The 18,287-nt window shown below is 46.9% G+C and overlaps 1 protein-coding gene across 6 annotated transcripts in view; it reads right to left on the bottom strand.

Moving 5' to 3' along the window:
* LYZL4 (lysozyme like 4) overlaps nucleotides 1-10,844 on the bottom strand; it is a 67,326-nt gene extending 56,482 nt beyond the window's left edge. For 2 of the 6 annotated variants that reach the window (XM_058678538.1, XM_058678539.1), the window contains exons 1-4: nucleotides 10,667-10,811; nucleotides 8,506-8,737; nucleotides 8,233-8,382; nucleotides 6,020-6,098 (exon numbers count right to left, since the gene is read on the bottom strand). In XM_058678538.1, the coding sequence (XP_058534521.1) occupies nucleotides 6,020-6,098; nucleotides 8,233-8,382; nucleotides 8,506-8,644 (368 nt within the window). In that variant the 5' untranslated portion in view covers nucleotides 8,645-8,737; nucleotides 10,667-10,811. The other 4 variants (XM_058678537.1, XM_058678536.1, XM_058678535.1 and 1 more) reach the window with 4 other exon arrangements.
* Nucleotides 10,845-18,287: the final 7,443 nt, after the last annotated feature.

Below are 18,287 nucleotides of genomic sequence, written 5' to 3'. Positions count from 1 at the left end.
CATGATGAGGCTCTCTGGATGTCACTTCAGGTTGTTCCTTCTTGTACAAGGGCTGACAGCTTAAGGAGACACATTTTCCAAACCCCATCATGGCCTGGGTCCCACAGGTGGCCTGGCTTCAGACAGACTGCTCAGAGGCTGCTATGAGCTCTCAGGTATGTCCAAGAAACTCATCTGACACCTGCCATTCCATTCCATGCAAGAAAACTGAAAGCCACTAAGCTAAAATAAATTTGTTTCGGCTTGAAAAATATATATATACACACACACGGACATATATCATATGCAAGTCATAAACATATATATCTGATACAAGATTATTTAACCATAATAAAGAACAAACTGCTGAAATTTTCAGCAAAATTAGATATTATGCTAAATGAAATAAAGCAGACCCAGAAAAACAAATATTCATGTTTTCCCTTACATATGGAAATACAAACATATGTATATGTGTGTACATATATATGCAGTATAAAAATTATATGGATGTCAAACAATTCTTATATATAGTTAAAATCTTAACTGAATTTTACAATACACCTGACAGCATATTTTTCTTCCCTCACTACATGATTGTCATGTACCACACATTCTGTGATTTTAATAACCCTTTATTCAAGAAAACCCAGTATATATGTATGTATTCAGCATGCACATATGAAGTGAAGATGGAAATATTAAAAACTATCAAATCTTAAAATTCAAAAAGCTTTAACATTTTTCTCTAGGAGGGGTATAAGGGATCTTCAAAGCAGGCATAGAAAATTTGTACTATGAAATAATAATGTATGGATTTCAATGCTTTGTAGTGACAAGAACTTCTCTTGTAATTCCATTTTCCATGGACATTTGAAGTCCCTTCCTGTGTGTTATTTTAATCTTTAGAAACTTAACTTTTGGTAAAAAGATCAAGAGTAATTTGGGGAATGCAAAGAGATTCCGCAGTATCCTTACTTCCACCTGACCTTCCCAGCCCAGGCACACCTGAGCCCAGGAGAATCTGTGGGTGCTGGGATCTTCTCCTCCCTCCCTCCCTCTTCTTGACTGCTCCCAGCCTCCACTCTATCTTTTCTTCGTCTCCCTTATTTAACATTCACAGACACATCTCATTTTCCAGATCATCTCCTTTCTTCAAATCCTCCATTGGAGATTAAGCCATAATAAAGCCAGATAATGGTAAGTAACTGTGGTCATAGTGACACTCATAACAATGACACAGGTGGGGACCTTTGGCCCAGGTTGCATAACAGCTTGGTTTATTCTGCGTCCTGTATCCCTGGATGAAGCAAACTTTGGTCCTTCCCCATCTGGAGTTGTCAGGAGGTAAGATCATCAACAGGAATTGGTGAGGCAGCAAACGGAACAGCATCTCCATGCCCAGGAAGCTACTGGTGAGCGTTGTGGGACCACTGGGGGCTACATCTTGCAACCGTCCAGCCAGCGTCCCAGAGTGTCAGAGAGCTGGCAGTTCCGGGACCAGTTAGGCCTGCCGGGAGGAAGGCCGAGGAGAGAGGATGGATGAGAGAGGACTGCTGGAAGTCAGAGCTCAGGGAACCCACACTCCTCAAAGCTCTTGCACACTTTGGTGCAACTATCTCCACTACACCCTCTGCTTTGTGCCCACATTACCCCTTGCCTCACATACTACCGTGTCCTGCTCAGAGGATCATGAACCATGAACATCTCCCTCAACACGAGAAGGACAATACCATTAGCTTCTGTGAAAGGGGGTGAGGGGCTCCTAGAAGTTCTGTGACATTGTCCAGAGCCACACAGAGAGCCCTTGGCGGGCTCTCAACCTGAAACCAGCGCCCTGGGCCCTTTCACCTTGGCATGCATCTGTGACACTCCTTCCCTCCCCAGATTCCTGGAGACCCCTTGAGCACCCACAGAGGTCCGGGGTAGACTAAGCTTCTCTGCTTTTTCTCCTGGTGCCCCTAGAAGTGACAGCACAGTCCCTGGGGCCTGTGCAGGAACCCGCTCCCCCAGCCCTTCTGGCTCCATCTACAGCCCGGGGGGTCCAGGTGTCAGGAACCCAGCTGCAGGCCATTGGAAATCTTTCTAAACTGGTTTGATCCATCAGCTGAGCAGGCCTCGCTGGGTCTCCCACACAGAGAACCCAAAGCAATAGAAGGGGTTGTTTCCAGCAGCCCACACAGAAAGCCCAAAGCCCTCTGTAGCCCTTGGACACACTTGGCAGAAAGGCTCCTAGGTGCAGAAAGGTTCCTGGGTGCAGATAGGGTCTTGGCTTACTCCCTTTCTGACTGTCCCAGGCCTTCAGAGCCCCTGGTCTGAGCATGGATTTGATAGGGCTGCCTATTTGCTGAATGAAAGGTCACTTCTCAGACTCTGAGAACCTGAGCAATGAAGAGGGCGTTGACCAGCCCATCCCAGCACCTCCATGGAGTGGTGTCCAATGGAGATGATTCTGACTCATTAGCATTTATCTTGGAGGGTCAGGCAAGGTTCCAAATTAATTGGAAAGCTGAAGTCATGTGTGAAAGGTATTTCAAGCACTCAGAAGACAGTTCACATTAATAAAAGGGCTTGTACTCTTGCATGAAGTCTATTAGATCAGAAAATGGATCATTACGAACAGGTCAGTGAAGTGGCAGTTGAGATCCACAACTGGTCGTCTGGGAAATCTAAAACTCAGTCTCCTACCTTACTTTTTATATTGGAACAAATCGCAAGCAAAAACCAACATTAAGCATAAAAACATGATTTCATAAATACCCAGTTTTAAATGTATTTAACAGAGATGAAGTGCAAGGTTTATTTTGTACCAGCACTGTTTTAATACAGAGGAAAACATGGCCCAATTATTTACAATCTTGGAGTATCGAAAAATGCTCTACAAAGAATATTCCATATAAATCCAGAAGCCACAGAACAAAAGATTGAGAGGATTTGATTTGTGAAACTGAAAAACTTTTGCAGGATAGAGACACTTAGGCAAAGTCAAAATATCAGCAGCACAGATGGGGTGGACAAAGGCCTGACAAACCAAGAACATAGAAAATCAATGAGAATAAAGCATTATCATCCCAAGAGAAAAATGAGCTAAGGGCCTTTATCTGAGTGGTAACTCAGCAGTGACTTCAACTTTAAAATGTGACAAACAGAAAGATACACTTGAAAGAATGCAAATGCTCCAAAGATGCTTAGGGTACAATTTTCTGAAACAGAGCGGCAAAGGCGAAATTAATGGGAACAGCCCAAATGCTTGTCAGCAGGTCACCTGCATCCAGCAGGCACTGAGGAGCTGTCCAGACACACCAGCCGTGGCAGTGACCCTCAGGTGGTGCCAAGCCAAGACCCTCCCATTCTGTTAGCACACATGAAAAAGTAAGGGGCATGTCAGGGTTCTTTATGATATTTATGAAGACACGCAGAAGAAGGATTAGGGTTAGGGTTAGAGAACAAATGTGTAAGACATTCAAAGTTAATTTTCATTTTAATAACAACAATCAATACTTTCACAAACAAAATGTGGTAAGTAGCCTCCGGGCAGTGCCCCCCCCCAAATGAAGCCTAAGGTTTTCAATACTTCGCAGGCACCAAGCCCAGAACTACAAAAGCAAGGAGAACAAATCAAATCTTTCGACTGAAATTACTTCCAAAATACCTTGACAATACAGGGGGACGAAACACCTTTCAAAAGTAGCAATGATGAGGCCTGTCTTCTGAGACAAACACCCTCCAGGGCCAGAGTCTGGCAAAAGTCGTCCCTGCCTACAGCACCCAGGCCTCAGGGTGAGGGACAGTGTGGCAGCTTCCCCTACGGAAATGAGTCCATGCGCATGTCTGACCCTTCTTAGAAACACTAAGTCTAGACCCAAGGGTGTCTGAGCAGCTGTCCTCTGGCTGTCCTCTACCTGACCACAGGACTGGCCTCCAGTACCCACTGACGTTAATTTTCTTGAGGACCCCAAGGAAAGCCGAGGCTTAGAAAAGCATAGCTCAGGGAGTGAGCCTACCACTGTGTCCACAGGCCAGTCAATCTTTCTGTTTCAGCTTCCTCGTTTTATAAGGACATTCCGTAAAGGACTGCAGAGGGATTTCTGAGGATTAGACACTAAAGATGGAAACATACAAACACTACACACTAAGACAGCCAAGGCACTGCAGCTACTATTAGAAGATTCCCTCTACAAGATAATTTGTTGTTAGATGCATCCATGATGTATTAACTTCAGGATGAGGATACATGAATTGCAAGATAAACTCTGTTTTTAGGGATATGAAAACATGAGAAAGGGAGGAAATACAGTGTTTCTAGAGGCAACAGGAGGTGACACTATCCAGAAGCTACCAGGCTGGTGATGATGAGATATGGAATAGGAAGAAAAAGTCAGGGGAAGGTGGCAGTTGGTGGTGGCACAGTGCCCACTGCATATCATATACTGCCATGATGGATGTGTTCAAGGGGGTGGCAATCGCACAAGCTAAGAAAGGTTGGGTTATCACGTGTTCTGTTGGCTCAGATGCTGGGACCAGCAGAATCTCTAGATTGGAAATCGAGACAAGAGATGTTCACACCAATCTAACTCCAGATTAACATTTGAAGAAAAGAAGTCCATCACCTAAGTAACAGAGAACACATAAAAAAAATCTATTTGGAAATTACAGAACCTGGGGAAGGGAGGGAAAAGAGGATGACGCTAACGTGGTAACCAGGAAGAAATCTTCCAAGAATAAGGCACGGAGTCTTCTGAAAGTAGCATATTGCAGACTCAGAAATTATGTCATAAAACTGACACCCTCAGCCACCAGCCAGAACGGCTGGAAACAGATGATCCAAGTTTGAACTTTCAAATGAAGGTGGATACGCTAACAAATTGCAAAGAAACTAAAAACGCAACAACCCAATAACACAAGAGGAAGACCTCCAAAATTTCACATCGCTTCATGGAAGAAGCTGTCCAAATGGCCTACGAGTATTTGAAAAAGTGTTCAGTCTCATTATTTATCAGAGAAGTGCCAGGTAAAACCATAATACCACTACACAGTTGTAAACTAGAACCCAGAATGCACTGGTAAGAACAGGGAATTAACTGAAACCAGTAACTTCTAGTGGAAAGAGAAACTGGCTTGGAACATCTCCTTAGGAGCCGTTTAGCACACTGTAACAATTATCTGAAATAAACATTTGCTGTCCATCAGTGTTATTTCTTGGCATTACCAAAGGAAATCTGTTTATATAATCACCAAAGGTAAGCAGAGGCTATGACAGTACCAAAAACACAGAAATTACCCAGATGCCCACCAACAGAGGAATGAATACATAAAATGGGATAATGTGGGATACGTCCAAGAGTGAGAAAGACTGGATCACTGTTATACACATCAACACAAACAAGCCCAGTAACTTGCAAACCGAGGGCTTTTTAAGCAGAGATCTGGTTAAAGAGGGTATCAGAGTTGCAGTTATTTTTTGCAACAAACAGGTAACAATCAATATTTACCAATGGGTTCTTTCAAACCAGTGTGATGACTTAAACAGAAAAATAGGCAAAGGACAGAGACACAGGAGAAAAAAATCAGAAAAGAATATCAATATATGCCAAACATGGGATTGATCATAAAAGGCAAAAGAAGACCAGAACTCCTTTCCAAATGGTAATGGTTTTGTGATTGGTGACGGGTTAGTGAACAGGCATTTTGCTGACTTTACAGAAATAGATATCAGCACCAACTTGCAAGAGAATCATTCCACAATATGCATCAATAACCTAAGAAGTATTCAAAATACTTCAAATATTCAGAGATATATACAGAGATTTGTCGCAAGGATGTTCATCCTAACAGGTTATAAGACCGTGAAATGAAAAAAGGTATCACGCTCAAGCAGCCTCCTTTGCTTTGCAGCCTAGAGAATGCAGAACTCAGTGGCGCTGTGCATCCTGACCTTGGCAGTCGGAGCCTGTGAGTCAGCGACTGTAGACACAGAGACCAAGATTAAGGCCGAAGCCAAAGGGTCATGAACACAAGCAATGTGAAGATGATCACTTACCATGCTCCCATCCCTTCCTTTCCTTTGACAATTATCTTGACACATTCAATTGTCTTCTTTAAATTCGGATTCAGGGCCTCTGTGGAGAAAATAAAACAAAATCATCAACCACACCACTGGGCTGAGTCAGAGAGATGCTGGTGGCAGGGTAGGGATGGGGGTGGGGGGTCTGAGTCTTCATGACTAGCAGGATTCCATAAGGATCTGTGCCTAGATTTTTCTCAGACAACACTAACTAGCAACAAGGTGTAGTTATCTCTTTTTGTGTGTAGAATTCTTATCAAAATCATCCCATTAATTGTGTGTGTGTGTGTGTGTGTGTGTGTGTGTGTGTTGACTATTCTGTGCTGGGCAATGTTAAGATGCAGCAGAGGATCTAATGGCAGAGTTGAGACCCTGCAGTCTGGAAGGCAGCACTGCTGTGTGGGCACTCGCAACAATGGACACCTGCAAGGATGGGGGAATGCAACTCTGCGAGGGAGCACTTGATGGGAGCACCTACTCCAGACTTGAAAGGGTACTGGACCAAGTGAGATGTGAGGAAGCAGGCAACTGAGGAAAACTGAGCCAGACACAGGGAGGGGAGCAGCATGGGGAACAGCACAGCAGTACAAATGAGGAACCAAAACATCTACACTACACATGTGACTTTCCATTCCTTCCCTGAAATGTGGAAACCAAGACCTCCCAGGTGGGTTTCCTATGGCATCCTCCACCCCTTCCTGCCCACACAAGGATCTCCCCTTCCCCTCATCTAGTCACATTGTTTTTCCTTAAATCACTATTTTCAAGGACCTTTAGAGTTCCTGCAAAACAGAATTCCACAACTTTGGCTAAAAGCCAGTCATGTCCCAATATGTCTTCCCACTCCTGTAACCTTACTTCCCACTGCCTTTTGGCAGGACTCTACCATGTAGGGGACAGAGCTGATGTCTGCCCCACTTGTGAAACCCGCTGCTGAGGGAGCACAAGCAGCTCCTCTTTCTGAACCTTGCCCTTGCCCCTCTCTCAACCTGAATCTTCCACTGACCACTTCATCCAAGACACTAGCTCCCCTACTCTGAATAAAGTGATCCACTACTTATTTGTTACTGCTGTGGATGTCATGTGTGATAGAGGTCTTTCTGCAAGATGGTGGTATTGAGATATGACACAGCCACTCAGAGCTGGAGCCTTGGGTCTCTGGGGCCAGGCCCTTGAAGGGAACTGTGGGTCCCCAGCCTCTGCCTGTCTCTCTGTGCTACCCACTGCCAATGTAACCCATTGTGCCCACCGAAGCTCCTGCCATTATCATCTGCCCTCATCAGAGGCCATTCTGTAGGGCCATGAAATCTTGGGCTTTCAGCTTTCAAAATATGATTCAAAGATATTTTTCCTGTTTACACATAGTTTCCTCTGGTATTTCATTATAGTGGTGGAAAGCTAACAGAGTTATATACAAATGGATCCAAACACACACCCTATCTCTTCTGAGAATGCTTTAAACCAAGGCTAGTGTTATTTCTCAAGCACCAAGCAGAACACCAGACACTGCTCAGCACATTACATACCCTGTAATGAAGCCTGGGACATGTGGGCACTATAATTATCTCCATTTTGCAAATAAGAAAACTGAGGCTCAAGGGGTTGGCATTGTGGCATTGTGGATAAAGCTGCTGGCCAAAATGCCAGCATCCCATATGGTCACCAGTTTGGGTTCTGGTTGCTTCATTTCAGATCTAGTTCCCTACTAATATGCCTGGTGGAAAGGTAGTGGAGGATGGCCCAAGGACTTGGGCCCTGCATCCACATGGAAGACCTGGAAGAAATTCCTGGCTGCTGGCTTTGGCCTGGAACAGCCCTGGCCACTGCATCCATCCGGAGAATGAACCAGCAGATGGAAAATCTCTCTTTCTTTCTCTCCTTTCTCTCTCTCTGCCTTTCAAATAAATAAAATACTTAAAGAAAAAAAGTTGAGGTTCAAATCAAACAACTTGCAAGGAGGTAGAACCAAGACTCTGTGTGCCCTCAGAGCATGTGCTGTTCTGTTCCCCACCCTTCCTGCCATGGGGAAGATGTGCCAGTCCTCACGACCAGTGCCCGCTCCCCAGAACCACACGTTAAATACAGCTCAGCCCAGCCCCTGCCAGGCCCTCCTCCTCTCCCTCCAAACATGTATACCTGTGGCCACCAGGTGCCAGTGCCCCAACATGGCTCAGAAGGAAGGGACCTACCAGAGCATGACATGTGACAGAGGTTCTTGCCGTGGTCACACCAGGCATCGTTGCGAATCTGAAAGAGGCCAAAGCCTGTGTAGCCACCAGGTGAATTCTCATAGACAGCCGTGGGATTGAATTTGCTCTCAAAGTAAGCCAGGCACACCCCTAAGATGAAGTGGGAAGTTGTGTGACTCCGAGGAGAGCTGGAGTTGGAGCTGACTGGGAGAGGAGGGGAGGAGAGGGTGGCAGGGGGAGGGGGAGCTGCAGGAGAGGTGGGCTGCTACTCACAGTTTTCAAGGCTGTAGCCCTCAAAATAATTCAGGCCTCCCTCCCGGAGCTTCTTTGCCACCGTGCAACGGCCCAAAACGTAAGCGGCACTTGGCGCCACCAGGAAGCCAAGAAAATAGAGCACCAGAGACATCTTCATGGTCCACAGGTTTGTGCTGACTCAGGGCAAGAGTGGCCAGTGAGTGGGCAGAACCACTGAGGACTCCTTCCAAAATCACAGCGACTAGGGGCTCTGTGGGAAGGAAAGCACCTGGTATGACTGGAGGTGAGCAACTCAGTGTGTCACAAGCAATGGCAATGTCACCTGGCTTAACCCTGATTCTTCTTCCCATCCCATAGCTCGGCTTCAAGTCACAACAACGTCCGAGCAGTACCTGAGACCCCTCCTTTCCTCCCCATCCCCACTTGCCACTTTCTAAGGGAACTGCTCACTTGAAGGTGCCCTCAGCCAACTGCTTTTCCTTCTAGCAAAATCCACTGTCTTCTTGATCTGTATCTCCCTCCTTTCTCACAGACAATAGATACAGAGACATAAGCCCTTTCTTCCCCCTTTATTGTGGAAAGTAGAATGTACTCAGTGTAAATACATTGGAGAAAACAATGAGGAGGAGGAAGATATTCATCTAGGTCCCTCCAGGGGAGCCCAGTTACAGTGGTCAGACTGAATGAGTCCCCTTGCCACTGCTGCTGACCCTGGAATATATCCCTAACTGGGCTCTTTACTCTTAACACAGTCATGTCCCCTGATTTTCTGCAAACTGACCCCCAATGAATTCTTCCTTGCTGTCCACGTCAGCAGCCAAGATCAGATCCAGCCCTGGTCTTCCCCTTGAGCCACAGCAAATGAGTCCCTTGGCCTCACGGTCCTTCTGCTTTCTCTTTCTTAAAACACATGTCAGGGCAGACACTTGGTAGGTACCACAGCGAAGCCCCTGTTTGGGATGCCTGTGTCCCAACTCTGAGTCTCTGGGTTTGAGTCCCAGCGCAGCTTCCAACCCATCTGCCTGTTAATATACACCCCAGGAAGCAGCAGATTATGACTTGAGCCCTGCCACCCACCTGGGAGACCTGGGTTGAGTGCTGACTTCAGCCTAGCCCAATCTCAGCTGTTAGCAACAGCTGAGGGAACGAACTAGAAGATGGAGCATATAAATAGAACTTGCCTAATTTTATTTGAAGAACAAAATGAATTGAGTACATAAAGCACAAGATTCTCCCATGGGCAGTTTTTCTGAGCTCTGTCTGTACCCGTGCCCTTAATTGCTACATTTCAATCGTGCGAGAAAACTCCATGTTTACATCTCCAAAAAAGCCAATACGCCTCTCAAGTCATGTCTTCTTCCTGGGCTCCATCAAACAAAACACACACTGGGGCCTCCAGCAGCCCATCCATCAGGCAGCCCTGTCTGCTCTTCTTCGCAAGCCCACTTCATGCTGGCATGCTCTCCTGCTACCATCCAAGGCCACAGCACCATCCTCGAACAATACAGAAGTTTCCTAACCATGTTCCCCTCACTACCTATCCCTGCTTGTGTCCTAAACCCATTCTCCACATAGTAGCTAGAAAAACCTTCAAAGAAAAAAAAAAAAGCATGTGTCTCCTCATGTCATTCACGGTGGACTGTCTGCTACAAATGGGATCCCACCTCCTCAACTTGGTCGACAACATCTTTCCTGATCCAGCCCCAGAGTACTGCTCCAGTCTGATTCCGCACCACTCGCTCCTTGTGCACCTTCACCTGTCCCAGGGCACTCTCACTTGAACACATCTACGATTCTCCCTCCCCCAGAAGGTCCTTGTGAATCTCTCCCTCCTATCTGGAACTGGAGTTACCAATCACCCCAAAAAAGCAGGCTCTTTCTTGTCATACTCTCAGCTCAACTGGACTCAAGGAGGACCCCTCGATTACTGCCCCCATCACAGGAAACGGTTATTTTCTTCATAGGTCAGCATCCACCATGACCTTGTTCATTCAGCTGCTCACTTGCTTACTGTCTCTCTCCCACACCAGTGGGAGCAGAAACCTAGTCTGCTTTGTTCTCTGTTTTATTCCCAGGACCTTGGAACACAACCTGCCACACAGGTTGTGGGGGCTGAGTGCCCCCACAGTTACGTATGGTTACATCTGTTCCAAGTTCTGCCCACCCTACACCCACATACTCGCACACTTGTCCTTCTGGAGGCCCTTGGGGTTCTCCTGCAGGGAGAGGAACAGTAGCTCAGATGAAGCTTCTCTGGGGCAGGAAGGTTGTTGCTCTACAGAACACAGTTTCCGGGGCTTTCCAGAAACCACTTCCTTCATCAACCGTTTGCTTTCACCTAAGAGCTTCTAAGCTGTAAGGCCTTCTCCACGACCTACTCTTCTAGAATCTTTTTTCTTTTTTTATGACATCAGTTGCTAGGCAGCAGAATTCTCTGGAAAAAGGAGGAATGTGTTACCATCCCGTTCGTTACTAGTTTTCTTATACCGCGTTAACATGTTATTAAAAACATGGAAGCTTAAAAGAGTACAGATTGCTCATCTCACAGGTCTACTACCCACCAGAAGTCAAATATGGGTCTCCCAGCCTAAAGTGAGGGAGGGGGTCAGCAGGGCGTTGCTCCTTTCTGGGGACTCTGAAGGAACATCCATTCCCTTTGCTCAGGAAGCAAAGCTGCTTGACCCTGCCAGCCCTTGTTTTTCTGCTGGCTCTGAGAGGAGGGCTGCCTGCTCTTCTTAGCTAGTGTCTCCCTTCTGCCATCTTCAAAGTCAGCCAAGGCAGGTCAACAGTGGGAACCTGCCCACCTCTTCTTCCCACACTGGATCCCTTTCCCACCTTCTCTTCCATTTTTCAGGTCTCCTGTGACAATATGGGCTCACATGGATGGCCCAGGATCATCTCTTTTCTCAAGGCTCCTGAGTTTTTGTCTCTGTTTCAGCCATGTGGCTGTGCTACTGCCACCAGAAACAGGCATTAGACATTGCCAGGGTACTTCTACAAGTTCTCACAGAGCAGAATTTTAAAACAGCTTTGCTTTGGTGAAAAAAAAATTGAAATTCAAGGCAGTTTTTTTGTAATATTGTTAGTGGAAGCCTGGCCCTGTCCATGGTGCTCTAAATCAAAACAACAAAGCCAAGGTTTGAGGATAAAGAAAACAGCTAATCTACCAAAGCACAAGGATGGTAGCAGACCAGAGGTCTCAAGACCACTAAGTAACCAATGGTAAGTCAGGAGTAGAGAGCCAGCTGCTGACGCTAGCTGTGGGCCTGATAACAGGGTATCTGCTCAATCAACATATGTTCCCGGAGAGACTTGTTTGATGGCCAGACTTTATTAGGAGCAGGGTACAGCAGGGTGTTCTGCTAAACCAAGCAGCTTCTTCCGCTATGATGTGAAAGAGGTGAAGTGTTGTGTTAAGCGATGTCAATGTTTCCTTAATCAGGATGAAGCCCATTCAGCCTACAGCCTATGTGTACAGTATCCTCAGCTAGCCATACTCCTTTACGTTCTCTTAAATTTGAACCTCCGGTCATCTGACTAGGGAGGGACAGGTCACTTGGCAATTGTAGCTGGCTTTCCCAAGGCTAGTTTCTGGGACTCACAAACAAATATTATTTATCTGCTGAATTGAACAGACACTACAGGTGATCGCAAACCCAACAGTTAGCTTTTGTTCATCACAATATGGTTTGAAGTATCTGAGTATTTCTGAGAAGTCATCAGGTACTACCCAACTTCGCTCTATCCTCCATGGTCTTAAATTCCTGCAAACAGGTTGCTTTCCTTAGGTAATTGTGAATATTGACCCTATTGTGTCCCAATTTACCTTTGCAAAACAAATTAATCTATTGTTCCCCTTCTGAGATACTCTGCTGTCCCCACCAAGTTCAGATCACTACTTCCCTTCAACAGAGAGCTATCGTTTCCAAAAACAGAAATTTTGGTTGCACTGTTCTTTTCTCCAACCTGTTTTCCTGAAGTCTAGGCAATTAAAACACCCTTAATTTTGAAATTCAGGTGTTCAAGTTGCTGCCTAGGATTGTCTATTGAGAATGTCCACGCTAGCCAGCCAGTGAAAGCCATTTTGCAGGCTAAAATAGCCTGTGGCGATGTCATTGGCAGAGTGTGAAGGCTCTGCCCTGGTGTTGGGGGACAGGCCAAGCCCACCTCGTGAATTTTTAAGACACTGAAAACAACCTGTGTCCCCTAAGGCAGATGATCCTTGTTCTGCCACTTTCTAACTGTGTGCCTGTGATTTGTCTTCTGAGTCAACATTTCAAAGAATGAGAACACCAGTGGAATCGACCTCATAGGCTTGTTGGAGAAGTTGGGTAAGTGTATAAGCTAAATGCTGAACACTATACCTGGCATATAACAGGTGCCCAATAAATCACAAATTTTAAAATAAGAAGGAGAAGATGGGGAAGGACAGAAGGAGGAGGAGAAAAAAGAGAAAAAGAACAGGGGGGGCAAGGAGAAGAGGAAGAGTTGCTTCTCTCTCCCCTTTTCCCAGTGGTTTTCCGTTGCAGCAATTAATCTGGCACAATTTGACTGGGAAGAGAAAAGAGGGGGAGGCCATCACCAGCACAGATGTACTGATTCCCTAAGGCAGGAGAGTCAAAATTTTGTCTCAGAGCCCTTCTGTTAAGTTGACTAATAGATAGAGCATTTGACAATGTCCTAAGCAAATGCCGCTCCATTTTCGCCAGGGAGACATCCTAACTCTAAGCTCCCCTGGGAAATACCAGAGCCTGTTATTCATTCGCCAGACAGAGCCCTCAAATATCAACCTCCTTGTCCTCAAGGGCACCTGCAAAGCTTGGGAGACTCCTGCTCCCACCAGTGGAGAGCGCATGAATACATGAGAGAGTTGTCTTTGGCACCAAAAAGCAGACGTACATGCAGGGCTAATGTGGGATCCTGCCTGCTATTCCACTACAACTTCAGTTTTCTGAGGTTCCTTTGACAGTCATCACTCAGCAGTGGGGTAAAATTGACTGGTTCAAGTCCTAAATCCCTGACAGAAGCCAGGACCTCTGAACCTTTTGGATTGATGGACTGATTGATAGGAAAGGCAAAGTGACAGACAGAGAAAGGTAGAGACACAGAGAAAAATCTCCCATCCATTGGCTGCAACAACTGGGGCTGATTCAGTCCAAAGCCAAAAGCTCAAAACTCCACCCAGGCCTCCCACGTGGGTAGCAGGAGCTCAAGACCTTCGGCCACCTTCTGTTGCTTTCCCAGGTGCATTAGCAGACAGTCTAATCAGAAGTGAAACATCAAGGACTCCAATGAGTGCTCTGATGTAGGATGCCACCTGTATCACAACACTGGCCCCCAGCTCAACCACTTCTGATTGAGATGGAACTGCCTAGACACCTCTAAGTCTCATTTGCTCACTCAAGGCTCAGGTCCCCCATGGTCTGGGGCGAATGTCTCAGGAGCCCTCCTCAACAGAGGAGTCCCCATCTGCTCTGCAGACTTCCCTGGATATGTAGCCCATAACTGCATTTATATTCTGTCAATATCTGCATCTATATCTGTGACACATGCCTGATATCAGAGAAGATGCTGGCTAGCCAATCCTGTGGACACTCAGCACACCCAAGCTGGAAGATCCCCTGTTGGCAAAGCTGCCTTATGCTGTAAAGCCACTGGTACTAAGAATCCCCACGTGGAACTCTCACTTGCTCACCTCCTGTGCATCCCTTCCATGTGTCCCAAGGAGGTGAGAAGAGGAGCTCGAGTTGAGGTATCCAGAACAGCATGCTATTTACCTAACAGCGAGATGGTAATGGGCTCAGGATCAACACTCAGGGATTCTCAGTCCCACAGAAAGAGATGGGAATCTTGACATTTGGGTCCTGCAGTCAAAGTCATCCCTCTCTTCAAGAACCCAAACCCCAGCATTGTCTAAGAAAGTGGAACCTGCCCCTGATGTAGAACTCTAACCCAGTTCTAGCCAGCAGGACAAAACGGGATGGGCTGGGGCATGGGGGGGCGGGGCTAGCTAGGAAGAGAGGACTCTGATAATGTGTCCCACCTTTGTCAGAGACAGGAGAGTGGGGGGAGGGTCCCCATCCTAGGCCACCATGTTTCCTCCTTGACTTCAGCTGCAGAGGTGTGATGTCTGTAGTTGCTGCTGCCATTTTCAACGTGAGGGGGCTGGGCAGATGACACTGGCACCTGACATCGGTGACCCCTACATCAATGTCAACAGTCACGTAGCTCCGGGTCTTGTGTGTGAGAAAGAAGAGGTCCTGTTGCTGAGCCTCCTTGGCTCACATACTGCTCCCTGTCTCTGAAAGCACCCCCAGCTGATCTGAAGGGATTGTGCAAATCTGCCACACATTTCTCATCAAATCTGAGCATTTATAGCTGTGGTGTTGCTTGCCTCGTTTAAAAATACTCCACTGGCATCAGAAAGCAAACAGCCCTGCTTGTGTGTGCTCATTAAGTGTCTATAAGAGGCCAAATGCTGGCAGCCTGGGGAAAGCCAGTTATGGGGGAGGTAGGTGGAGGTGTTGTCTTTTCTGAACACTCCACTCGCTACCCAGGCCACACAAAACCTCCCTTGGCTGCCCACCACGCACCACAATGGATGGAGAAAGACTTCAGGCTGTGCCTGGGGAGGCAAGGGGATATGGAGAGCAGGTGGGGTAGGGCGCGGAGGGGAATCAGGGAACGACCATTACGACCTGCGAGTCTGCGAAGGTGGGAGAAATGCCATTCACAGGCCCAGGAGGCTTTTGAGAGTCAATCACAAAGTGGATGAGAAAGCCAGGAGGAAACACCCCACTCCCAAAGAAACCCTCCACGAGCTGGGAAGGCTGAAAGGCAGGGAGGGAACAGGTTTGCTGAAACAAAAGACATCGCCTGCCACCTGTGTTCCTGCTTATCTGGATGTTTGGTTTTGGTTTTGGTTTTGGTTTGTTTATATGAAGGGCAGAAAGACAGACCAGAGATTCCATTTGGGACACCTGCTTCCCAATATAAGAGTGGCTGGATTGAAAACTCCCAGGTCCGACTCCCTACTGATGTACACCCTGGGAGGCAGCGGGTGACGGCACGGACAGTTGGATCTCTGCCATCCACTCTCCTCCCCTCACCTTCTTCCTCTTTCTTTCTCTCCCTTTCCCTCTGCCTCTCCTTCTCTGTCTCTGCCTTCCAAATATACAGAATTTTCTTTTTTTAAAAAAATCACACACAAACTATTCCTCTTGTACGTCTCTTCTCTGAAGCAGTAGGTTTCCATTTAAAGTGCTGATGTGCTCATAAAAAAAAACAAGTCTCAATGCAGAAGTTCGAGCTTAGCGCCAGCAAAGAGTCAGTGGGAAGTGTCAAGATAGTGCCACATGGCATTGAAATGGCGGTAAGCTTCCCTGTGGTCCAGGCTCCAGGGCATGGCTTGTGTGCGTCACTCCACTTCATTCTCCCAACAGCTGTAAGAAGCTGGCCTTCTCACCAGCCCCACCCCCATTTCACAGGAGAAATCTGATGTTTGCAGGGCAAAGATAACCTGCCCAAGGCCCCACAGCTAATAAGTGGAGGGGCCTACATCTGTCTGACTCCTGAGTTCATGCTCTTACACTTACGCTTTGCTGGAAGGGTGCTGGCAGGGACAGAAGAGCTTTGTGAATCCTGACTGCTTCTTAATAGGACGAGAACATTCACTCCCCAAGCCTCAGTGTACCTATGTGCAGAATGGGGCAAGGAGGAAAGCTGACCTGAGGGGGCAGCCAAGGACTGGGGAGATGAAATCCAAGAGTACAGCTCAGAGGTGACATGATCAGGCCAGGTGGGGAGGTCAGGAGGGACAGCCCAGCCGCTCTGGCTTCCTACCTGGCCACTCATCAGAATCACCTGCCAATCAGGTAAATCTGAACATCCAGGAGGAGCGGCCCCTGCCATCGGTGTGTTTACAACTTCTCCGGCAGCTCTGGTGTGCACGCAGAATGGAACGCTGTTGGCCTAGCCCTCTGCCCAGCATCAACGCCACCTGGGATACGTTACACATGCAGAATCTTAGGCTCCACCCTGAATCTTCTGGATTGGAATCTGCATTTTAACATGACCCCCCGGTGCTGTGCAGGCATACTCAAAGTCTAAGCATCCCTAAACTTAGTGTTTGAATAATTCAGACAAAGAAAATGAGCAAAATGCCAGGCAGGCTTGGAAGCTGAAGTGCAGGTTGGAGGGGGAATTGAGGTGTGGCTTTTACAACACTCACTCCTAGACAGCCTCATCTCCTGGCAAACACAGAGGGCAGGAGTGGCAGGGCTCTGTGTGTTTAAACTTTAAAACTTAAAATGTGGCTATGATTGTGGAGGGTCAGGAAGTCAGGGGTTCTGCCAGCCGTCCAATGTTTGCTCAACCAGACACCATATCAGTGCAAAGACTAACATTATCTGCTATCAATAAGGTGCACGCCTTAGATTAGCAGCAGAAAAATATCAACATGTGTGAGGCTCTGGAATCGTTACAAGGCAATCATTCCCAAAGAGAGCCTCTCCTCACCCAAATGGAATAGATCTCTATTCCCAGATGGACAGGGGCTGCTGCAACAGGCTCTGAGGGGAGCAGGTGGCAGCCAGCTCAGGGCACAAGTCTGCCCTCTGTGGGTAGAAAAAGCAAATGATACTGGAAGGGAGCCCTGTACAGTAGCCTAGTGGTTAAAATCCTCACCTTGACTGTCAGAGGCCCAGGTCTGAATCCCAGCTCTGCTCCCCACTCTGGCTTCCTGCTAATGCAGATTCTGGGAGGCAGCAGGTGATGGTTCAAGTTAGCTGGATCCTTGCTATCTATGAACGAGACCTGGATTGAATGCCCAGCTGCTGGTTTCAGACTGGCCCCGCCCTGGCTATTACAAGTATTTAGGGACTGAATCAGTAGATGGGAGGGGTATGTGTGTGTGTGTGTGTGAGACTTTCAAACAAAACTAAAATTAAAAAAAAAAATTTTTTAAAAACAAAGCACAATTACAAAGTCTCAGTTGTTGAAAAACCGAATTCAGTTTGGTTCAATATCAACATTATCTCAGAAAAGCTGACTGAGGAAATGGACCCCTTTGAAAATCTAATCACAGGCCCGGTGCAGTAGCCTAGCAGTTAAAGTCGTAGCCTTGCATGCACCAGGATCACCGGTTCTAATCCCAGTAGCCCCACTTCTTCCCATATAGCTCCCTGCTTGTGGCCTACGAAAGCAGTCGAGGATGGTCCAAAACCTTGGGACCCTGCACCCACGTGCAGGGAGACCCAAAAGAGGCTCCTTGCTCCTGGTTTCAGATTGGCTCAGCACAGACTGTTGCGACTACTTGGGGAGTGAACCAGTGGACGAAGATCTTCCTCTCTGCTTCTCCTTTACTCTGTAAATCTGACTTTGCAATAAAAATAAATAAATCTTTAAAAAAAATAAAATTAAATGGAATTCTGTTCCGTTTGCTTGCTAGCATTCATTCAGATTCTTCTTGATACCACCTTTTTTTCCCTTTAGCATCTACCCACTTTCAGCCCCATGCTCAAGCCTGGAACATGAGACTTGGGCTGATCCAATCAGTGTATCTCCTTCCCCTTCCTCTACCGTGCTGGATTCAGGACAGGCGCATGACCCACCACTCGCAACCCGTGAAACTCGGTATAAGTTAAAGCAAGGACCTTGACTCTTACTTGTTGACATCAACTAGGCAGGCCATGGCAGCTGCCATCTTAGGACCACAGAGGTGAGTCTAACAGATTCAGTATTTAGTAAACAGAACCCAGAAAACAAGACAGGAGCCAGGTCCCAAATTCCACATTTGATCT

This window comes from Ochotona princeps, chromosome 21, assembly GCF_030435755.1.
Source record: "Ochotona princeps isolate mOchPri1 chromosome 21, mOchPri1.hap1, whole genome shotgun sequence".
Classification (NCBI taxonomy): Eukaryota; Metazoa; Chordata; class Mammalia; order Lagomorpha; family Ochotonidae; genus Ochotona; species Ochotona princeps.
The sequence above is the reverse complement of the archived record's forward strand: the minus strand, read 5'-3'. Positions and strand labels throughout refer to the sequence as shown.